Source organism: Globicephala melas, chromosome 5 (assembly GCF_963455315.2).
Source record: "Globicephala melas chromosome 5, mGloMel1.2, whole genome shotgun sequence".
NCBI classification, from domain to species: domain Eukaryota; kingdom Metazoa; phylum Chordata; class Mammalia; order Artiodactyla; family Delphinidae; genus Globicephala; species Globicephala melas.
This window is the reverse complement of record NC_083318.1, coordinates 96,924,342-96,941,447: the sequence shown is the minus strand read 5'-3', so window position 1 is coordinate 96,941,447 and position 17,106 is coordinate 96,924,342. Positions and strand designations below refer to the sequence as shown.

General features: G+C 38.4%; 1 protein-coding gene across 2 annotated transcripts in view; it reads left to right on the top strand.

The window, feature by feature from the left end:
* Positions 1-17,106, top strand: part of ANTXR2 (ANTXR cell adhesion molecule 2) — a 244,108-nt gene that overhangs the window by 78,586 nt on the left and 148,416 nt on the right. Inside the window, exons 1-3 of one of the 2 annotated variants that reach the window (XM_030877975.3) lie at positions 386-1,089; positions 1,744-1,815; positions 3,849-3,920. In XM_030877975.3, coding sequence (XP_030733835.1) covers positions 938-1,089; positions 1,744-1,815; positions 3,849-3,920 — 296 coding nt within the window. In that variant the 5' untranslated portion in view covers positions 386-937. Of the gene's footprint in view, positions 1-385; positions 1,090-1,743; positions 1,816-3,848; positions 3,921-17,106 lie in introns of those variants that run through there. The other variant, XM_060299537.2, reaches the window with a different exon arrangement.

The window sequence follows — 17,106 nt, the reverse complement described above, 5'->3', positions numbered from 1 at the left end:
CTGGACTTCAGTTTCCCAAACCATGGCGAGGGCTGCTCTGCACAGCTGCTGAAATAGGCCGAGGCTGCAGGATACATGGAGATGTTTAGTTTCTAGAGGACATCTGTTTTTCTAAACTACTTATCCCCTTTCCAAAAACTGACAAGCGTTAGTCATCTTCAGCTCGGCACGAACCCACAAGCGTGCGTGTGTGTGGCTCGGCGGCCTTCGGATCAGGCCCCGCCCTCGGGCGCACACTGACACTGCGGGCACCCGGCCAGATCGCGCTTTTGGCCTGCTGTGAGTGGCTTCTCCGGAGCCACCAGTCCCGGGGCCAGTTCAGCCTCCTCCCCTAAAGGGGACCGCCCGGCTGCGCTGTGCCGGAGTGGAGTACGAGGAAGAAAGTTTGGAGTGCAGAGCGGAGTTGGGCCGCCGGAGGAAGGGAACCAGAAGAGAGGGGTTTCCAGTCCAAGTTTGCGCGGCGGCGGCCGCGTCCCGGGGGTGCCTGTCCCGCTTCGCGCTGCAGCAGCCGGAATCGAGCCCTCCCGGCGGACTGGAACTCTCGGTCCGGGTTCCAGACGGGCGCTAGAGGCTCGACCAGAGGCCGGGGAGGAACTTCTCTTGCAAGCTGTCGCCGAGGGCCCTTATTGTCTGCAGGAACTCTCCGGAATCGGGAGGGGGAGGACTGGATCGCTCTTCCACTGGGATTCGTCAAGAGTTCCGGCGGCAGCTGCGGCGGTTGCGGAGTCTCCCTTTGTCCTCCTAGGACCTCCCTCCTTCCCGGTCTCCCTCCTTCTGTCAGTTAGTAGGTCCTGCTGACCCAGGCGCCGGCGCCCTAGCTGCTCGCAACCCCCCACCCCAGGGTGCGTCCCTGGTAACTCCTACCACCCTAGCGTCGCCACCGAGTCGAGCAGAGGGGGCTGTGAGCAGGAGGGAGTCGCAGACCCCTGGCCGCAGGATGGTGGCGGGGCTCTCCCCGGCGCGCAGTCCCGGGAGCTGGCTGGTCCCCGGGCTGTGGCTGTTAGCTCTCAGCGGTCCTGGGGGGCTGGTGAGCGCCCAGGAGCAGCCCTCCTGCCGTGGAGCCTTTGATCTCTACTTCGTCCTGGACAAGTGAGTGCGGGAGGGAGATGCAGGGTCTTCTGGTGAGAGTGGCACTGGGTAGTGAGCTGTGGCTGGGGAGGCTGAGATGTATGTGCGACCTGGGGAGGGGTGTGGGTAACCCGGTGATGGGTGCCCTGTTGCTATCTCTGTCCGAAAAGCTAGCGCTTTCGGATCTTTGCGGGCTGCGGGGTGATAGGAGGATCCCTGAGCTGCTAGGCTCGCTGGGAGATGGGTAGTCACTGCTGGCCAGTTGTGGAGTTTCTTGGGAAATGGGAGTGCGGCCACTTGGGATAGCCTTCTGCGACCCTGTAACCCAGACGAGACTCTTTCTCGGCCCCTCTGTCCTCAGCGCCTCACGCTGGCTAGAGTTTGCCTGGTTTTATCCTGATCACAGCGCTTTCATTGTAGCTAGGCAAAGTCTAAGGTTAACATAACCCAGTGTGGTTTACGTTTCCTTCTAAGGAAAGCTGTGTTTATTTTGAAGAGCTGGGATCCTACTCCAAACAATTAGCAGGCAGGTGGTCCCTGAAGATGGGTTGATTTCCTAGATTCTCGTAGTACCTAAGTTTCAGATGCTGACGCTGTTACTTTGCTTGAAGAAGAGATCAGATTAGGCCCCAGTAAATGTGTTGCTTTTATGATCAGTTCAATTTCCTTTTTCAGGTCTGGGAGTGTGGCAAATAACTGGATTGAAATTTACAATTTTGTCCAGCAACTCACAGAGAGATTTGTGAGGTATTTCTCCCACTTTCCATTTCTAAGCAGGGGAGTTTAATGTGGAGGGAAGTTGGAAACCATTTGCAGGGAAAGCCTTTACTGAAATGTTGATTTTTAAGTGCCTCAGGGTCTTATCACACACATGCTGTTATTAGGACAGCCCTTCAGTTGTTGAGGGCTTTTTTCATCTGGATCCCAGAAACTTGGCTCAGGCTCTGGGGAAGTATCTTCAGATACAATTACAAATGTCTTTTCCTTTCTGAATTTTCATCTGTTCTGAATTTCAGTTATGCTTTCTCATAATTTACCACATTAAAAATTTTATGCTAATAGTATCCATAACATAGTTTCCTTTCCATACAATTCTTAGCATTGTTGAGGTCCTCATTAAAAAAATAATAAGTGTTGGTAAACTTCAAATGAACACATGTTAATAACCCACTACCAGGAAAGACACTTGTGTGTGTTTAAAGAAACGACTTGTGTTTACGCAATATGTGGGCGTGTGGCTGGTTTAAAATTTAACTGTTCTATATATGCAATAAGCCTTACTAGGAAAGATTGGTTTCTCTCCTATAAAAAGCATAACTGCTATGAAATCCAGCTTACTCTCTTATTTAGAGGTAACCAGGAATTAGTGGCATCCCTATTTAAAAATAACCTTAGGACACTAGTCTTTTGAGGCTTTTTTTTTTTCTCCTTTTTTTTTTTTTTCAGAAGAAAAAATGCAATGAGCAAATGCAAGTTTATCAAGATAATGGAAAGGACATGAAAAGGAGCTGTATCATTAAATATTGCTTCTTTCAGTCTTGTTAGCCCAAATGTTTTCTGTAAAACAGGCTTGGATGATCAAAACATTTTGAAAGTCATGTTGCAAGTAACTTCAAACAATCTGTAGAGGCCTAGGCAATCCTTGCTTTTAGTTATTGGCAGCAGTAAGTTTATCCCTATAAAAATGTATGCTTGTCCATGTTTAATCATCAGTCTCCTGCTTAAGAAGCCAAGTATAACACTCATTTCTGGACAAGGTCTGAGGTAAACTTGTCTAGGAGAGAAAAATAAACAAGGCCCTATATCCTTAAATGTCAAAGGCAGAAGAAAGAGTTGTTTATAAATTTTCTGATTTAATCCAAGAGTGTGCAGAGTCCCATAAATTTTGATCAAAAGCAGTGGGTCATTTCAGTATATTTCCAAGAAGTGGGGCTCTTGTTTGGTCTGGTTTACAAATTGGAATTCTATAATACACAGTTCTCTGGTTCAAGTTTAGTTGCTCAGTTACTAACCAACAGTGCATTGTAGAAAGTAAATAAAGGGTGACTGCTGAAGAGAATGACTTTTCAAGTATGTATAACCCTTTGATACCATTCTGCTCTTCAGTTTGTAGGTCTTACTTTCACATCTTCAGTTTCAGATCTTAGTAAGAGTTGCATAGAGTGTCTTCGAAACTAGAACCATTCTGTGAGATCAAGGCTTAAAGCTTAAAAGGTGTAGCTAACCAGGGCAGTTGTTGCCAACTGGAGTGTGATATTTGAGACTTGGAAAATTGAAAATGTGATTTGTTCTTCTGTTTCACATTGCCCATGACACTCTTTAAGTAATCTTACTTCAGGATAACTTCTGTATGAACTCCTTTTCATAGCTGTGGTAGTTAAATCAGACGGACTGCTCTCCAGCCCTAAAATTGCTAATGATAATCACTCTGAAGGGATTGGCCTCCTAGAAGGAGATGAGATAGAACATCAAAGGAAGAAGCACTTTCTACCAAAAAGTTTTCCATTGGCCTACAATTCATCTTTCTAGTTAGCCTCTACCTAAACAGTCCTATGGGTCAGGGAGGAGTGCTTGAGTGCTGAGAAGCACTGACTAAATCCAAAATGACATATGCAGTAATGTTGAGCAGAGTTAAGTGTATCTGCTTAGGGAGTTCCATTTAAAAGAAGCCTGAACCATTCAGTGAGACTGATTTTAAATGAGACTCCCTAGCTATACATCTGTATTATATCAATATTTCTTTTAAAAATGTTTTAACTGCCTCTTTTCTTATTTTGCAGCCCTCAAATGAGATTATCTTTCATTGTGTTTTCTTCTCAAGCAACCATTATTTTGCCATTAACTGGAGACAGGTTAGTGCATTATCGTTTCACTGCAGGCTTTTAGTAGAGACTAATCTTAAAGGAATGATTGATATTTCCAAGTGGTGATTCAGGCCTCTCAGTGGAATCAAGCAAGTGCACAGACAATTTCGTTCTCTTCACTAATAGAGGGAAAAGGAAGTATGAATAATATAAAAGAGCAGGTAATCTGAAAATCGATATCATTCATATTGGCTGTGGAATGTACAATGAAACCCATATCTCTGCCTTAGTTGTGTATTTACTACCTCCCACTTTCCCCCTCTCTGTTCCCCTCTCTGTTCTACATCTTTCATGTTTAGATGTAATATATTAATCAACCAGGAATTGGAAGAATTTTAGAGAGGAGAAAGATATGGATCCATTTGGATAATCTACTAGATTGAGCAGACGTCCTGAATCTCCAGTCTTACTCTGAGGTCCACTGATGCTGAATATGTTTACCTTTATAAAGGAACTTGCTTTCATTTGTGTGTGTGTGTGTGTGTATGTATTTTTTTTTCCCAAACCAATATCATAGTATTTTATATGACCATTTCTGTGTCATTTGGACCCATCACTGTGGCAAGTTAGAAATAGTCTTTGACATATTTTAAAGAGTGGGAAGGGAGATTTTCTACTTCATTTTTATGTCTACTTCATTTAACACAAAGTATGCAAGATAGTTCTTGCTCAATTCTTGTTGAATAAATGAATGGGTTAGTGTTATTTTGAAATCAAATTTCTCCAAACTGTAGTTTTAGCAAGGGAGGCTGTTGTATCTTTTTTCACATATGTGGATTTCTGAAAAGTTTTGTCTTTAAAGTTTTTTTTTTTTTTTTTTCCTTTAAAAATGTCAAGAGGGCTTCCCTGGTGGTGCAGTGGTTGAGAGTCTGCCTACCGATGCAGGGGACACGGGTTCGTGACCCGGTCCGGGAAGATCCCACATGCCGCGGAGCGGCTGGGCCCGTGAGCCATGGCCGCTGAGCCTGCGCGTCCGGAGCCTGTGCTCTGCAACGGGAGAGGCCACAACAGTGAGAGGCCTGCATACCGCAAAAAAAAAAAAAGTGTCGAGAAAGCATAATATTTAAAGGAACTCAGGGAGATAACATTTAAAATTCACATAATTGATTTGGAAAATCAATCAAACTTCTAATTTCTTTGTGCTTTAAGTTTTACTTTTCCTGGAGAGGAAATCTCTCTGTAGGTGGGGAGTCCATCTTATGACCTCAGTCTCCTCATTTATATTTCCTCTCATACATTTTTATGTGCATCTGGGTCTCATCAAGGGCCAGAGCAACAGTAGTCCCTAACAACCCATATACAACAGCTTTTTATACCATTGATATAACAGTCCTTGCCTTCATGAAAAGAAGTTTTCTCTATTGCCCAGCTTAATTTCCAAAGAAACAACTTTTGATTCAGCCTATCCATTAGGACAAAAAAAGAAACAAGTTAACATTTATGGAGTATGTATAGAGAAAAGGATTTAGAATAATGCCAGACACACAGTAGACTCTCAGTAATTGTCAGCTGCATACATTGTGCCAGGTTCTCTGTTAGGTACTTTACATGTGAATCCTTCAGCACTTTGATAAAGTACAGTCACAGGTCGGCAAGATTGGTATTGCATAAACATGCATGGAAAGGGCTTAAATCATGTTCATCTCAACTAGAGATTCTTCCCTTATCATTGGTTGAATCTGATAAGGGAGAGGTTAGAATGGGATAAAGAAGCTTCTATTTCAAAAGGCAGCGTAATGTTGCACCTAAAATTTGCTGAACCCATTTACTTGCCAAATGGTCATGGACAAGTTACTTAACCTCTTTATGCCTCAGTTTTTTCCATTTATATAATGATGGTGATGGTGGTGGTGATAATAATAATACCTACTTCATAAGATTGCTGTAAGAATTAAAGTCAATGAATGTGGAGAATGTAGGAGAGAGTCTGGCATATGTGTATTCAAGAGATGAGGGCTCTTATGTTGCTACTATTATTATCTGCAACTAGGGAGTATGTAGTATTTTAATGATCAGGAGGAATTATGCTTATATAAAGGGATTATTATCCTGCTTGAAAGGATTTATAATAAAATTCCAGGAGGAATTTTAATAATGCTACTTGCACTTTTTTTTTCCCCCAATATAGTTGGCTCCTCTGGTTCTTTTTAAATAGAAATAAGTTCAGTTTTAACAAATTGCACGATTTGGCACGTTGCATTACTTTGGGGTGGCAGAATGTACACTGAGAAGGCCTGGGTTAGAGCTCCAGTTTTGCTACTTACTGATTAGAGACTTGGGGTAAATCATCTACTCAATGTGTTAGTTTTTATGTTTATAAACTGCAGACATAATCTACCATGTTTTCTTAAGAGATTTGTGAGGATCAAAAATAAGACAATGCATAGAAAAGTTTTTTGTATACCACAGAACAGTCTGCCCTAAAGGATTATTTTCTAAACCTAGTTTTTCTTTTACTAATTTTATTTAATTAAATCAATGACTTTTCAAATTTCTATGGTCCTCTATATTTGGATATAATGTCACTTTTCGTCCATTATACAATTTTAAGTGTGTAGAAACCATTCACATATTTAGATGCAAGATCACTGAACAGATGTTTCCACAACTATTGGGGATCCTTGTTTCAAGAGGCTAGAAAGGGGAATTCTATGTATAAACTTTCTCGATGTCACACTAAGAGATCTGAGTGCATGGAAAATGCAAAGGTCAAATATAGCAGGTTTCACAATTTTGGTTCTATTACTTATAATTTGTCAGTACCTTGGTAAATATGAGAAGTACCTCTTTCATGTTTCTCAGAGTGTTGCTAAATATTTTCAGTAGAGATGAAGCAAGATTGGAAGACAGTAAGTCCTTACAGTAGGGCTGTGTCTTCTGTTAGGGTTTCAGCATGAATTCGGTACTATGTAAATGCATGAATAGAATAATACACATGGCAAGAAATGATCAGTTATGCATTTTATATACTCATGATTTAAAAATATTATTATTTTGAATAATTCAATTTGAAACACTCTCTTTTTTCTTTTGCCCCCATGATTTTTATCTTCCATATATCTGTTAGTCCATCCATCTACCTACCTACCTACCTGCTTTGCCTGCCCTATCTGTATATGATGTATTGAGCATTGTAGACTCTGGAGGTAACACAAGGATGAATAATCTATGTGACAGTAGGGGGATGTTTGTGTACACAAACACATACACAAACACATATAGCTCAGGGCTGTATTATAGGATCAGGTAAGAGGAAAGTGCTGACTGTTGATTCAATATGGAAATATCCAACCTCTCAATATTAGAGAATTTGAGTCAGGACTAATTTTAAAGGATATTCTTAGCTATTGTGTTGGGGATAGTGAATTATGCTTAGTTCTGCTTAATGTAATCTTAATGATGTAAAAGTGAGTTAATCAAAAACATTTAGTGAACAATTATTATGTGCTAGATATTGTGCAAAATGCTTTCCATTCATTACTTCACTTAACCCTTATATCAACTCCATGTAACAGATACTGTTATCTCAACTTTATAAATGAGGAAACTGAAGCTGAGAAAGGTAATGTAACTTGTCCAAAACACACAATTAATCAGTGGTGGGCAGTATATTAGCCAGAATGGTCTCTTAAAACGTAAAGTAGATCATGCCCCTCTTGTGCTTAAGACAATCTAACGGCTTAGGATAGAAAGCACACATTTCCCAATGGCCTAAAAGCCCTACCTGCTTGCTCACCCAAACCTTTCCTACAACATTGTATGCCATAGCTTTGTATACTGGCCCTCTTTCCATTCCCTGAACAGATCAACCTTCTCTCTGCACTAGCAGTTTTGCTCTTTGTCTGCCCCAGATCATCCCCTGACCAGCTCATGCTTGTTATTGAGGCCTCATCCCACGCATCACCTCCTTTGAGAAGCCTTTCCTCACCATCAGGTGTAAAGAAATCCTGCCTCACCTCCCTGGTAACGTCTCACAATACTCTATTTAGTTATCACTTTTTGAAATTGTTCTGTTAATCCATTTATTTTATCTCCATAACCCTAATGTAAACTGCATGAGAGCAGAGGGCTCCTCTTTGTCTTGTTTACCTTCACCCATATATCTAACACCTAGAACAGGGCTTGGCCCATAGTAGATGCTTGTAAATATTTGTTGAATGAATGATTAAGTTGGTCTGACTCTAGAACCTGAGTTATTAACTGCTATCATATATTTTCTCTCCTTGAGAGGTGATAAATGATGACTTATATTTGCTAATTTTCTCATTTTTATTGTTATAGATCAGTTACAAACATTTCCAACTCTCTTTTTGATATAATTGTCCCCAAATTGAAAAAGTCATATAATTGTTTGACCTGAGAATAATAATCAATTACTTAGGAAAAAATATTCCTTAGGCAAACTTGTGGGAAATTAAAGAGAAGTCGTTTGATTAAATTTATATGAAAATTTAAATAATATACACATTTCTATTATTTGAAAGGATTTCTTCTAATTCCTTTAAATCTGAATTAAAAATTTACTTGTGATAAAATAGTCTTTTATAAGAGTTGATAATTTATAAATTGGTTTATTCATTTTGCAGTGAAATTTGTCAGTATCTGTAAAAGTTTAGAAGTCTGTTACCAGCAATTCTACTTTTTAGGACTATACCCTACTGAAATACTAACACCAGTGTGCAAAGATAGGTATGTGCAAAATTAAATACTGCAGCATTGTTCATTATAGTGAAAATTGTAGTAAATCTAAATGCTCGTCAATTGATGATACTATAATAAATTTAGACATAGAATGGGATACTATACAGTCATTCAAAGAATTGGAAAATCCATATATATCACCATGAAAATATATCTAAGATATACTAATTGAGAAAAGCAAGTTGCAGAATACTCTGTTAAAGATGATAAATCAAAACAAACCAAAAATTTACCTGTTTTTATGGTGTGTGTGTGTGTATAATAATGAATGCACGGAAAAAAGTCTGGAAGTTGAGCAACAAGTTACTAACAACAATATTGTCTTAGCAGTGAGATTCAGGGTGGGGAGAGCCTTCATGTTTTTAATTTCCATACATCTAGGTTATTCAATTTTATTTCAATGACAATGTAATACTATTATTAAACAAATATTTAAATTAAAAATAAATGTTATTGACTTCTGTAGCCAGAGACAGCTATTTTGGAATCAAAATGGAACTCAAGGGTTGGAAAGAGTAAGCATTAGGAATAGAGCATATTCAGCTGTTAACTTGGAGGATCCTGAAGGCTCCTTGTTAAAATGAAAACACCAGGATTGGACTTTGGGTCAGAAAGACTTTGGACAAGTTATTTCACGTCTTGCTGCCCAATTCGCTTGTCTGCTAAAAGGAGCTAATCATTCCTACCATATAGAAATGTTGGGGTGATAAAATGCATGCAATGCATGAGAAGGCCTAATTGATGACTGGTTGGAAAGGAGACTGAGGTTGAAATGGGATTTGGAGGTTATCATTGTACCGCACCATCACCATCATGTGTCATGATTCTGGCAGAAGTTTGGAGAAGTCAAGTGACTTTGCTCAAAGTGACACAGCTAAGGAGTCAGAGCCAGAATTCACACCTGGGTGTGGCTCGTGAGCGTGACTACCTAACCACTGCACTGCCTCAGACTCTCTCTGTTCCCCCCTTCTCCATTTTTCACAATTAGTCAGAATTGTCATAATTCAAAGACATATTCATCCTCTAAGTGTATTCTGTTCTCTTACAAACCAGTGACTCAGTGAGAGGAAGTGACTCTATTGTTTTTGTTTTGATTCTATTAGGGAACTAATTATTCCTGTTTAGAAAAGTCAGTTTTGGCCACACGTTTGGTAATCCTGAGAGGTCTGGGCATGGCAGCATCTTGGATTCTGGTTGTGCATATGTGAACAGTTACTTTCAGTGAAGTCCCATATCTGCTTAATGAGTGTGTTCTAGAAAATTAAATACATTGTTGCTTGTGCCTGGAAGACAGACCTGGCACACTGAGGTGGTAAAATGCAGAGGTTGGTTTCTCGTGGCCCAGCAAGGCATTGAATGGGGACATGGAGTGTAAGCATTCAAGATACGCAGATGTGAACTTTAGATGTGATCTGTGTACCACACTTTGGTAAGCGTAGACTAAATTGGAGAAAAAATTTTCACGAACCCAGATTGTGTGGGGCATTTTTTAAGCAGATATTTTTGAATCTAGGACTTTACCTTGGATTCATTGGTCTGGAATCTGGACCACAGAGACCTTGGCATATATTGGCTTTAGAGTGACATGTTAAATAAAGAATAAGCAAGTTTTTATATAAAGTACAAGTTACTAAGATGTAACTTGGGATGTATTAGAAATGTTTGTGTCTGGAAAAATCATCTTTTACTCTTTTGAAAACTTTAAAAAAATTTTAAGTTGAGGAGCTAGTAGGGAATAATTTTTTTTTTTTTTTGGCAATTTGTCCTTCCTACATACGTTGTATAGCAGTATATAATGACGCAATTAAATAGATAGCTAGGATGGGTATAGTATTTGAATGAATGAACAAATTTTCCCACATGTAATTTTTCTAATTTTGTCAGACTGATTAATATTGTGGTTTATTAATGGAAGGAGACAAAAGTAGTAGATAAAGTTCATTGAGCACTTACTATGTATCAGACATTTTGCTAAATGCTTTATACGTAATAGCTCAGGTAAAGTACAATGCTAAGCGGATTCTAAATCATTTCTATAGACATGAGTAACATCTTGAGAACATTGTTATGTTTCACATTTTACTCAATCAACTAAGTTTTACCTTCCAAGAGAAATTTAATTATGTTATGTAACTGACTAATTATAAAATTCTGGTGTATTCCTACATTTTGTTTGCAGTTTTGTTCATTTCAAGGACTAATATCTCTGGCTAATATTCTCTTGAGGATAAAGAACAGAATTGACCTATGATATAAATACCTATAGCATTTATGATTATGCAGTTATCTAAATTGGCATTTGATAGCGTAGCTGCATGAAGCTTTTAGCTTTTGTGATAGATTGCTCTTCTGTGACCTCCAATGAAACACAGAATACATACAACATATATGCATACATGTGTATACATGATTATACATGTAATATGTATAATATATAGAATATATGTGTATATAAGTATTTTTTATTTAAATATATAATTTAAAAAATCTGGGTTGGGCCTATGGCTTACTAAATTTAACCAATGGAATGCAGCAGACATGAACATGAAACTGAGCCTCCAATAACAATTTGCTCACTGCTCCTCCAGTCTTTACTGTCAGTCTTCTCAAGGTCATTTATCTTTTACCTTAGTCACAATTTCTATTTTGGTTATCTATTACTGCATAATAAACCACCCTAAAATTAGTGGTATAAATACAATTTATTGTTTCTCATGATATTGTGCATTGAATGTGCAGTTCTCATGCTTCACATGTTGTCAGCTGGGAAGCTGGAATGGCTAGAAGAGTTGAAATGACCTCACCCAGGTGGCTCGCAAGTTGGTGCTGGTGCTGGCTGTTATCTAGGAGCTCAGCTAGGACTGTGGACTGGAGTCTCCATTCTCCTCCATGTGGCTTCTGCACATGGCTAGGTTGGGTTTCCTCGTCTGCATGGTGGTCTCAGGATAGTTAAAGTTTTTATATGGCAGCTAACTACCAAGGGTACAAAAAGGAAACTCCCATGCCTTATTAAGGCTTAGGCCTGGAGTTGGCACAGTAATCATAGAAAAGCACCCCAAAACTTAGTGGCTTAAACAACAATTTTGTTATCTCTCACAATTCTGTGAGTTGATGGCTCAAATGGAAGGTTTCTCTGTCCCATATGATGTTATCTGGTGTGCTATAGTCATAGAGGGTGGTTGTTGATTCTGAAGCACACCTAGAGCTGGAATAACTTGGTTCTCCTCCATGTGACCTCTGCATGTGGCATGGACTTCTCACAGCATGATAACTGGGTTCTGAAAGAGCATTCCAAGAGCAAGTATTATAAGATGAAGGAAGCAAAGTCTCTAGTTCTCTTAAGGGTTGGACTGAGCTGTCTAAGAATATCATTGTTCTATTGCCAAGCAGTAACAGGGCTGGGCCAGATTCAAAGGGATGGGGGATAAATTCCATCTCTTGATGGGAGAGTGGGCACATATAGAATGGGAAGGAATTGATGGAGGTCATATTTGGAGATTATCTACCATAGTTTATCAGGAAAGTAATAATGAAATTCCAAAGATGAATCTCTTTCAGAAATAAACAAGCCAGCTTGGAGAAAAATAAAATAAACCTTGTGTGTAACCAAAATAACAAAGTAGATTGGTAATTTTGGCACTGGTCTTTAGATTTTGGTGTAACCCATAACCTATGTCAGCAAATTTTGACTGACAGATTTTATTTACTTTTATTATTAACCTCTCACTCTCATTTCTCTTATTCTTTTATATAAATTAAAACTGTTTATTAGTAACATTAATACTTTCTCTTTTGTTTTTATTATTTTAATATTAACATTATTTCCTTCTTGAGTTAGTTTAGAATAGATGGGCACATTTCCTTTTACCTTTGTGATTTTGAAGAGTATTATTAAATTCAAACTCTCAAAGTCTTAAGAATTAATATGTAAAAATGTGAGAATTGAAGTTTTATTCATTAGAAATGACAATTTTCCTAAAATATTTTAAAATTGTGCTATAAAAGGAATACATTTTAGGATTGTTGGTTCTCAACTGTTCAAGAGCAATACTGAATACTTGTGCATATGATTTGGAGTTTGTCTAACTTAATATAAAGTTTAAAAATTCTATGTGTTTTATGAGGGGCTAGTGAGGGAAGTTCTCAAATGAGGCTCCCAACTATGACAAACAAAGCCGATAATTCCTACTTACATTCCCTTCTATGGGTAAGAGACAGGGGTACCGTGAATTGATATAGACAGTTGGTATTGATTATTGAACACCTAGGTGCCATTCAGTGTACCAACTATTTACATGTAATAGTCTCTTTAATTTTTATAACAACTCCACTACATAAGTACTGTCAATATCCCCATTTTCAGATGGGAGAAATGCACGCCCAGAGAAGGTACTTAACTTACCAAAGTCACAAAGTTACTAAGGCTAGTAAGTGTTAGAGCTGGGAATTAAGGTGGCCAAGGCCCCATGCTTGACCTGTGGGTTGTGTTCATGGTTTGATATGTAATGAAAGAACTGAGGGTGAGCTGGCAGATGACCTTGCTCTGTCCCTGACACGTTATGTGTTAAAAGAACAATAACTAATATCTATGTGACACTCACTTTGTACCAGACACTTTATATGCATTAACTCCTTTGATTTTCACAGTAGCCCTGTGGAGTTAGTGTTGGTGTTAACTTTGCTTAACATGAAACAACTGAAGGATGCAAAGGTTAGATAATTGGCTGGAGCTCTCTGGCTCCAGAGCCTGGAGTCTTATCTATTGTGCCATCTGTTGCCTCAAATCCAGCCTGCCACCATTTATAGAAGAGCAACATAGCAGTGCAGAGGACAAACTGTAATGAAGAGGGTTTGTTTTGGGTACTATTCACTTCCTTTCTCCTGTCTATCTCCTCTAACAGTCCTTCTGTACAGGTGCCCACTACTTTCTGAATGCTCAAAGCTGCCAAATAACATTATATTATAAACATGATAGTAGGCATCTAATAAATCTCTATGGAATGAGTGAATGAAAAATCCATTGGGACAGCCATTCTTATTTACATTTTATGGATATGGAAAGTGAACTCCAGGAAGTTAAATAAGTGCAGATGGTTACACGGTTTATTTGTTGCAGAACCAAAGTTTCAGTTCATCTCGGATTTACTCCAATCCCTGAGTCTTCCCATCTCATTCTGTAGCTTTCCATGTAATTCCTTTCTAAGACCTTCTCCTTATTAAAACTTCAGTATAACACTTTCTTCCCTCTTTTCTCTTTTCCTTTCCCCTCCTCCTCTCTGGATCTATATCAAATATTTTCAACCCTCAGTTTACTGAGCTTGCTCACCTTGGAATCAAGAAGAAAGTAAACTGAGTGAACAAAATCCTACTAACAGGGGAGTGATGAATATCAACAATAATGACCATAGTAGCTGCAGCTAACTCAGTACTTATTATGTGCTGTTTAATCATCACAATGACCCCATGGCGTGGGTATTTTCATCCTTATCTTATAGATGAGGAAATGAGATTGGGCTTGGAAATAATCCATGTTCTCTCTGGCTATAAACCATATGATTCCAGAAATTGTATTTTACAGTTTAAAAGATTATCCTAGTTACCCCAAAACTCCTTTGATTGAAGAACTGACTGGAAAAATAGATAAGGAAAAGAGCATTCCAACAAAATGGAAAGGTTTTAAAATTAGATTAGATCAGAGGTTCCTAATTCTGGCTGCACATTAGAATACTATGGGGAATTTCCAAAAAATACCCTGACCCCAGCACACACCAAGTGGATTAGAATTTCTTCCATTAGAGTCCAGAAGAGATTTTTTTTAAAAGCCCTTCAGATGATCCCAGCATCCAGCTCGAGGGAGAACGACACTACATCTGTAGAGATGGGTGTAAAGGTAGCTGTGGACTAAGCATGAGTCATTCTCATATCACCGTGTAGGATCACAGCATTCACATGTGGTAGGTGCTCAGCAAATGTGTGTAGACTGATTGACTGAAACCTGGAAAGAGCTTTAAAATCTGGAAAGTTAAGATGATGCTCATTTAAAAGTTCAGGTTAAATATACAGATATATTTATAAATGTATATCTTTAGTCACAAGTAGAAGGTACTTAAAATTATGCCTTAATTGTGCTAGTTGGGCAAGTCAGAATTTTCTGCCAACCATTTTATTATGCCACTATTTATAAAATACATCTTTATTTTAGTTATGACATCATGCACACCTTCCTCAGTCCCAAGTGTTCTATGGATGGAGAAAAGCCCTTGATGTGGCACAGTGCATGGCAGTTGTGGTTTCCTTCCCTTCCCTTCTCTTGTCTTCTTGTCCTGCCTCTTCCCTTTTATCTCTTCTTTTCCCTACTCAGCAGAGAGACTTGAGAGATACTAACAGAGCTGAAAGTGTTAATTTTATAGATTAAAAAAATGAGTCACTGTGTTTTTGTCTCCACCTCCCACTCCCTGCCTCATTCTCTCTTTTCAATCAACATAGTTATAAAGTCAAGAAGAGAGTTGATTAGTCCCCTGATGTTCAGCAACAACAAACAACAACTGCAAAACAGTAGTTTCATATCCTATTTTATTTGTTTAAATTCTGCCTCTTTCCAAAAAGTATTTGAAGCTACACAGAATATAATAACATTGCAGAAAATTAATAACATATAAAAAGAAAATTTAAGATCTTGGAAAAGAGGGTGTAGCAATATGATAACCATATGAGCTTAGCAGAATTTTCTGAATGAGTAAGAAATTTATCATGGGGTTCCTGATAGGGCAAGAAACAGTTTACATAGCTGTAGTTAGCAGAAAGGAGGAAATATATAGTGATCACTCAGGGGTGGCAAAGAAACTTCCGCTGTGTGACCTCATAGGGGACTTTGTGTGTCTTGAGCAGCACCCTTAACGACAGCTTCACAACAAACACCAAAGTAGTTTCGATATTGCTGTTCCTCGTAGCTGAAGACATAACCCTGAAGCCATAAGACTCAGTGAAGCTGATCTTCTAAGATGATGTTGGATTGGAGCTGATCTCCTTAACATACCCATTTTTTTTCTTCTTTTATTTTTTATCATTTTCTCCCTTGCTTTCCCTTAGAGTTTTCTTTAAGTCACAGTATAGATGGATGAGTTGTGTTTTTCACCTGCTACATAATTTTGTTTCCCCCTTAGTTTACCATTTACTAATAGAGAAATTTAGAACTTATTTTTAGTTTCTTGGGATCCTTCAAAGACCCTATCTTGTTTTGGTTTCCATTTCCCATTTGGTGACACTTGTTGATGGAGGAGAGGCTGACAGATTATGTAGTTACTCTGGAAAGTGACAGACCAGGACTCAATGTATGTTGATGTTATTGGCTATGGGCAAGGAACACTTTTCCTCTTATGACTCTGCAGCTGTAAAAGTAATGATGCAATTCAGAGCAGCTTAGAATATTATGGTGGCAGGTATGGGTACACATAGAAAAGCAAGAGGTGCTCTGCTTCCTCCGGTGAAATGAGCCAGCAGAGACCTACCTTCCCAAACACTCTGAATCCCACATTTGTCAAGTTCTTTCAGCTTAGAGTCTTCTGCTGGTGTTGTCTGGTCCTCAGAAGTAATGATGAGCTGAATCTGAACTGAATGGAGAAGGTGATTTTCACCATGCAAAATTTGTTTGCGTAAACTTGGATTTCAGTTGTCTTTTTCATTTCTCTTTTGGCAGCAAACGTTAATGCTTGAGGACATGCTGCCACTCAGTTTTGTGAAGTACCAAATATTTGGTTTTTATCTGCATTCAGACAGAATCAGTTTCAAGTTGTTTCTGTAGATATTAAAACATAAATATTTAGATAAAACAAGTTTATAAATTATGTAATTTACTCCATCATCTGTGGAATTATGAATTTTTTTCCTATGGTAGATTGAAAAATTTATTGAACACTTACTTTGTAAAAGGCATCATAATAAGTAGTTAGCGCAGAGTTAGGGGATACATTAAAAATAATAGACATGGTGATAGTCCACTGTAAACTTCCAGTCTAGTTAAGAAGTAAAAACATTAAATTAAATTCATTAGATTATTTTTAAGTAGAATGTTTTTAAGAAACAGAATTATTCAATGTAGTAAAAGTTGAACATGAATATGTTTGCGGCACCTTAGAAAAAAGAGTACATTGAAGTTAGAGATAGGTTCAGAGTAGGTAGATTTTAAACCAAGGATTAAGAGACAATCAACATGGGTTGGTAGAGATGACTGAATTAGGAAGGAGGAAGATTAGGATTATACTTTGAAAGTTGTCTTGTGTTATCTGGAAATTTCTTGAGATGGAGAACTTGTTTGATAATAATTTTCATTACAATATTAAAATAGAATCAATAAGTTACTTTAAAAATGTGAATGTGGCTCTGGTGAATGACTCATTTATTTCAAGTATTGGAAACACAACATTGCAGATGACAGAATAATTTTTTTTTACTATTTTTGACATTTGTTTTAATA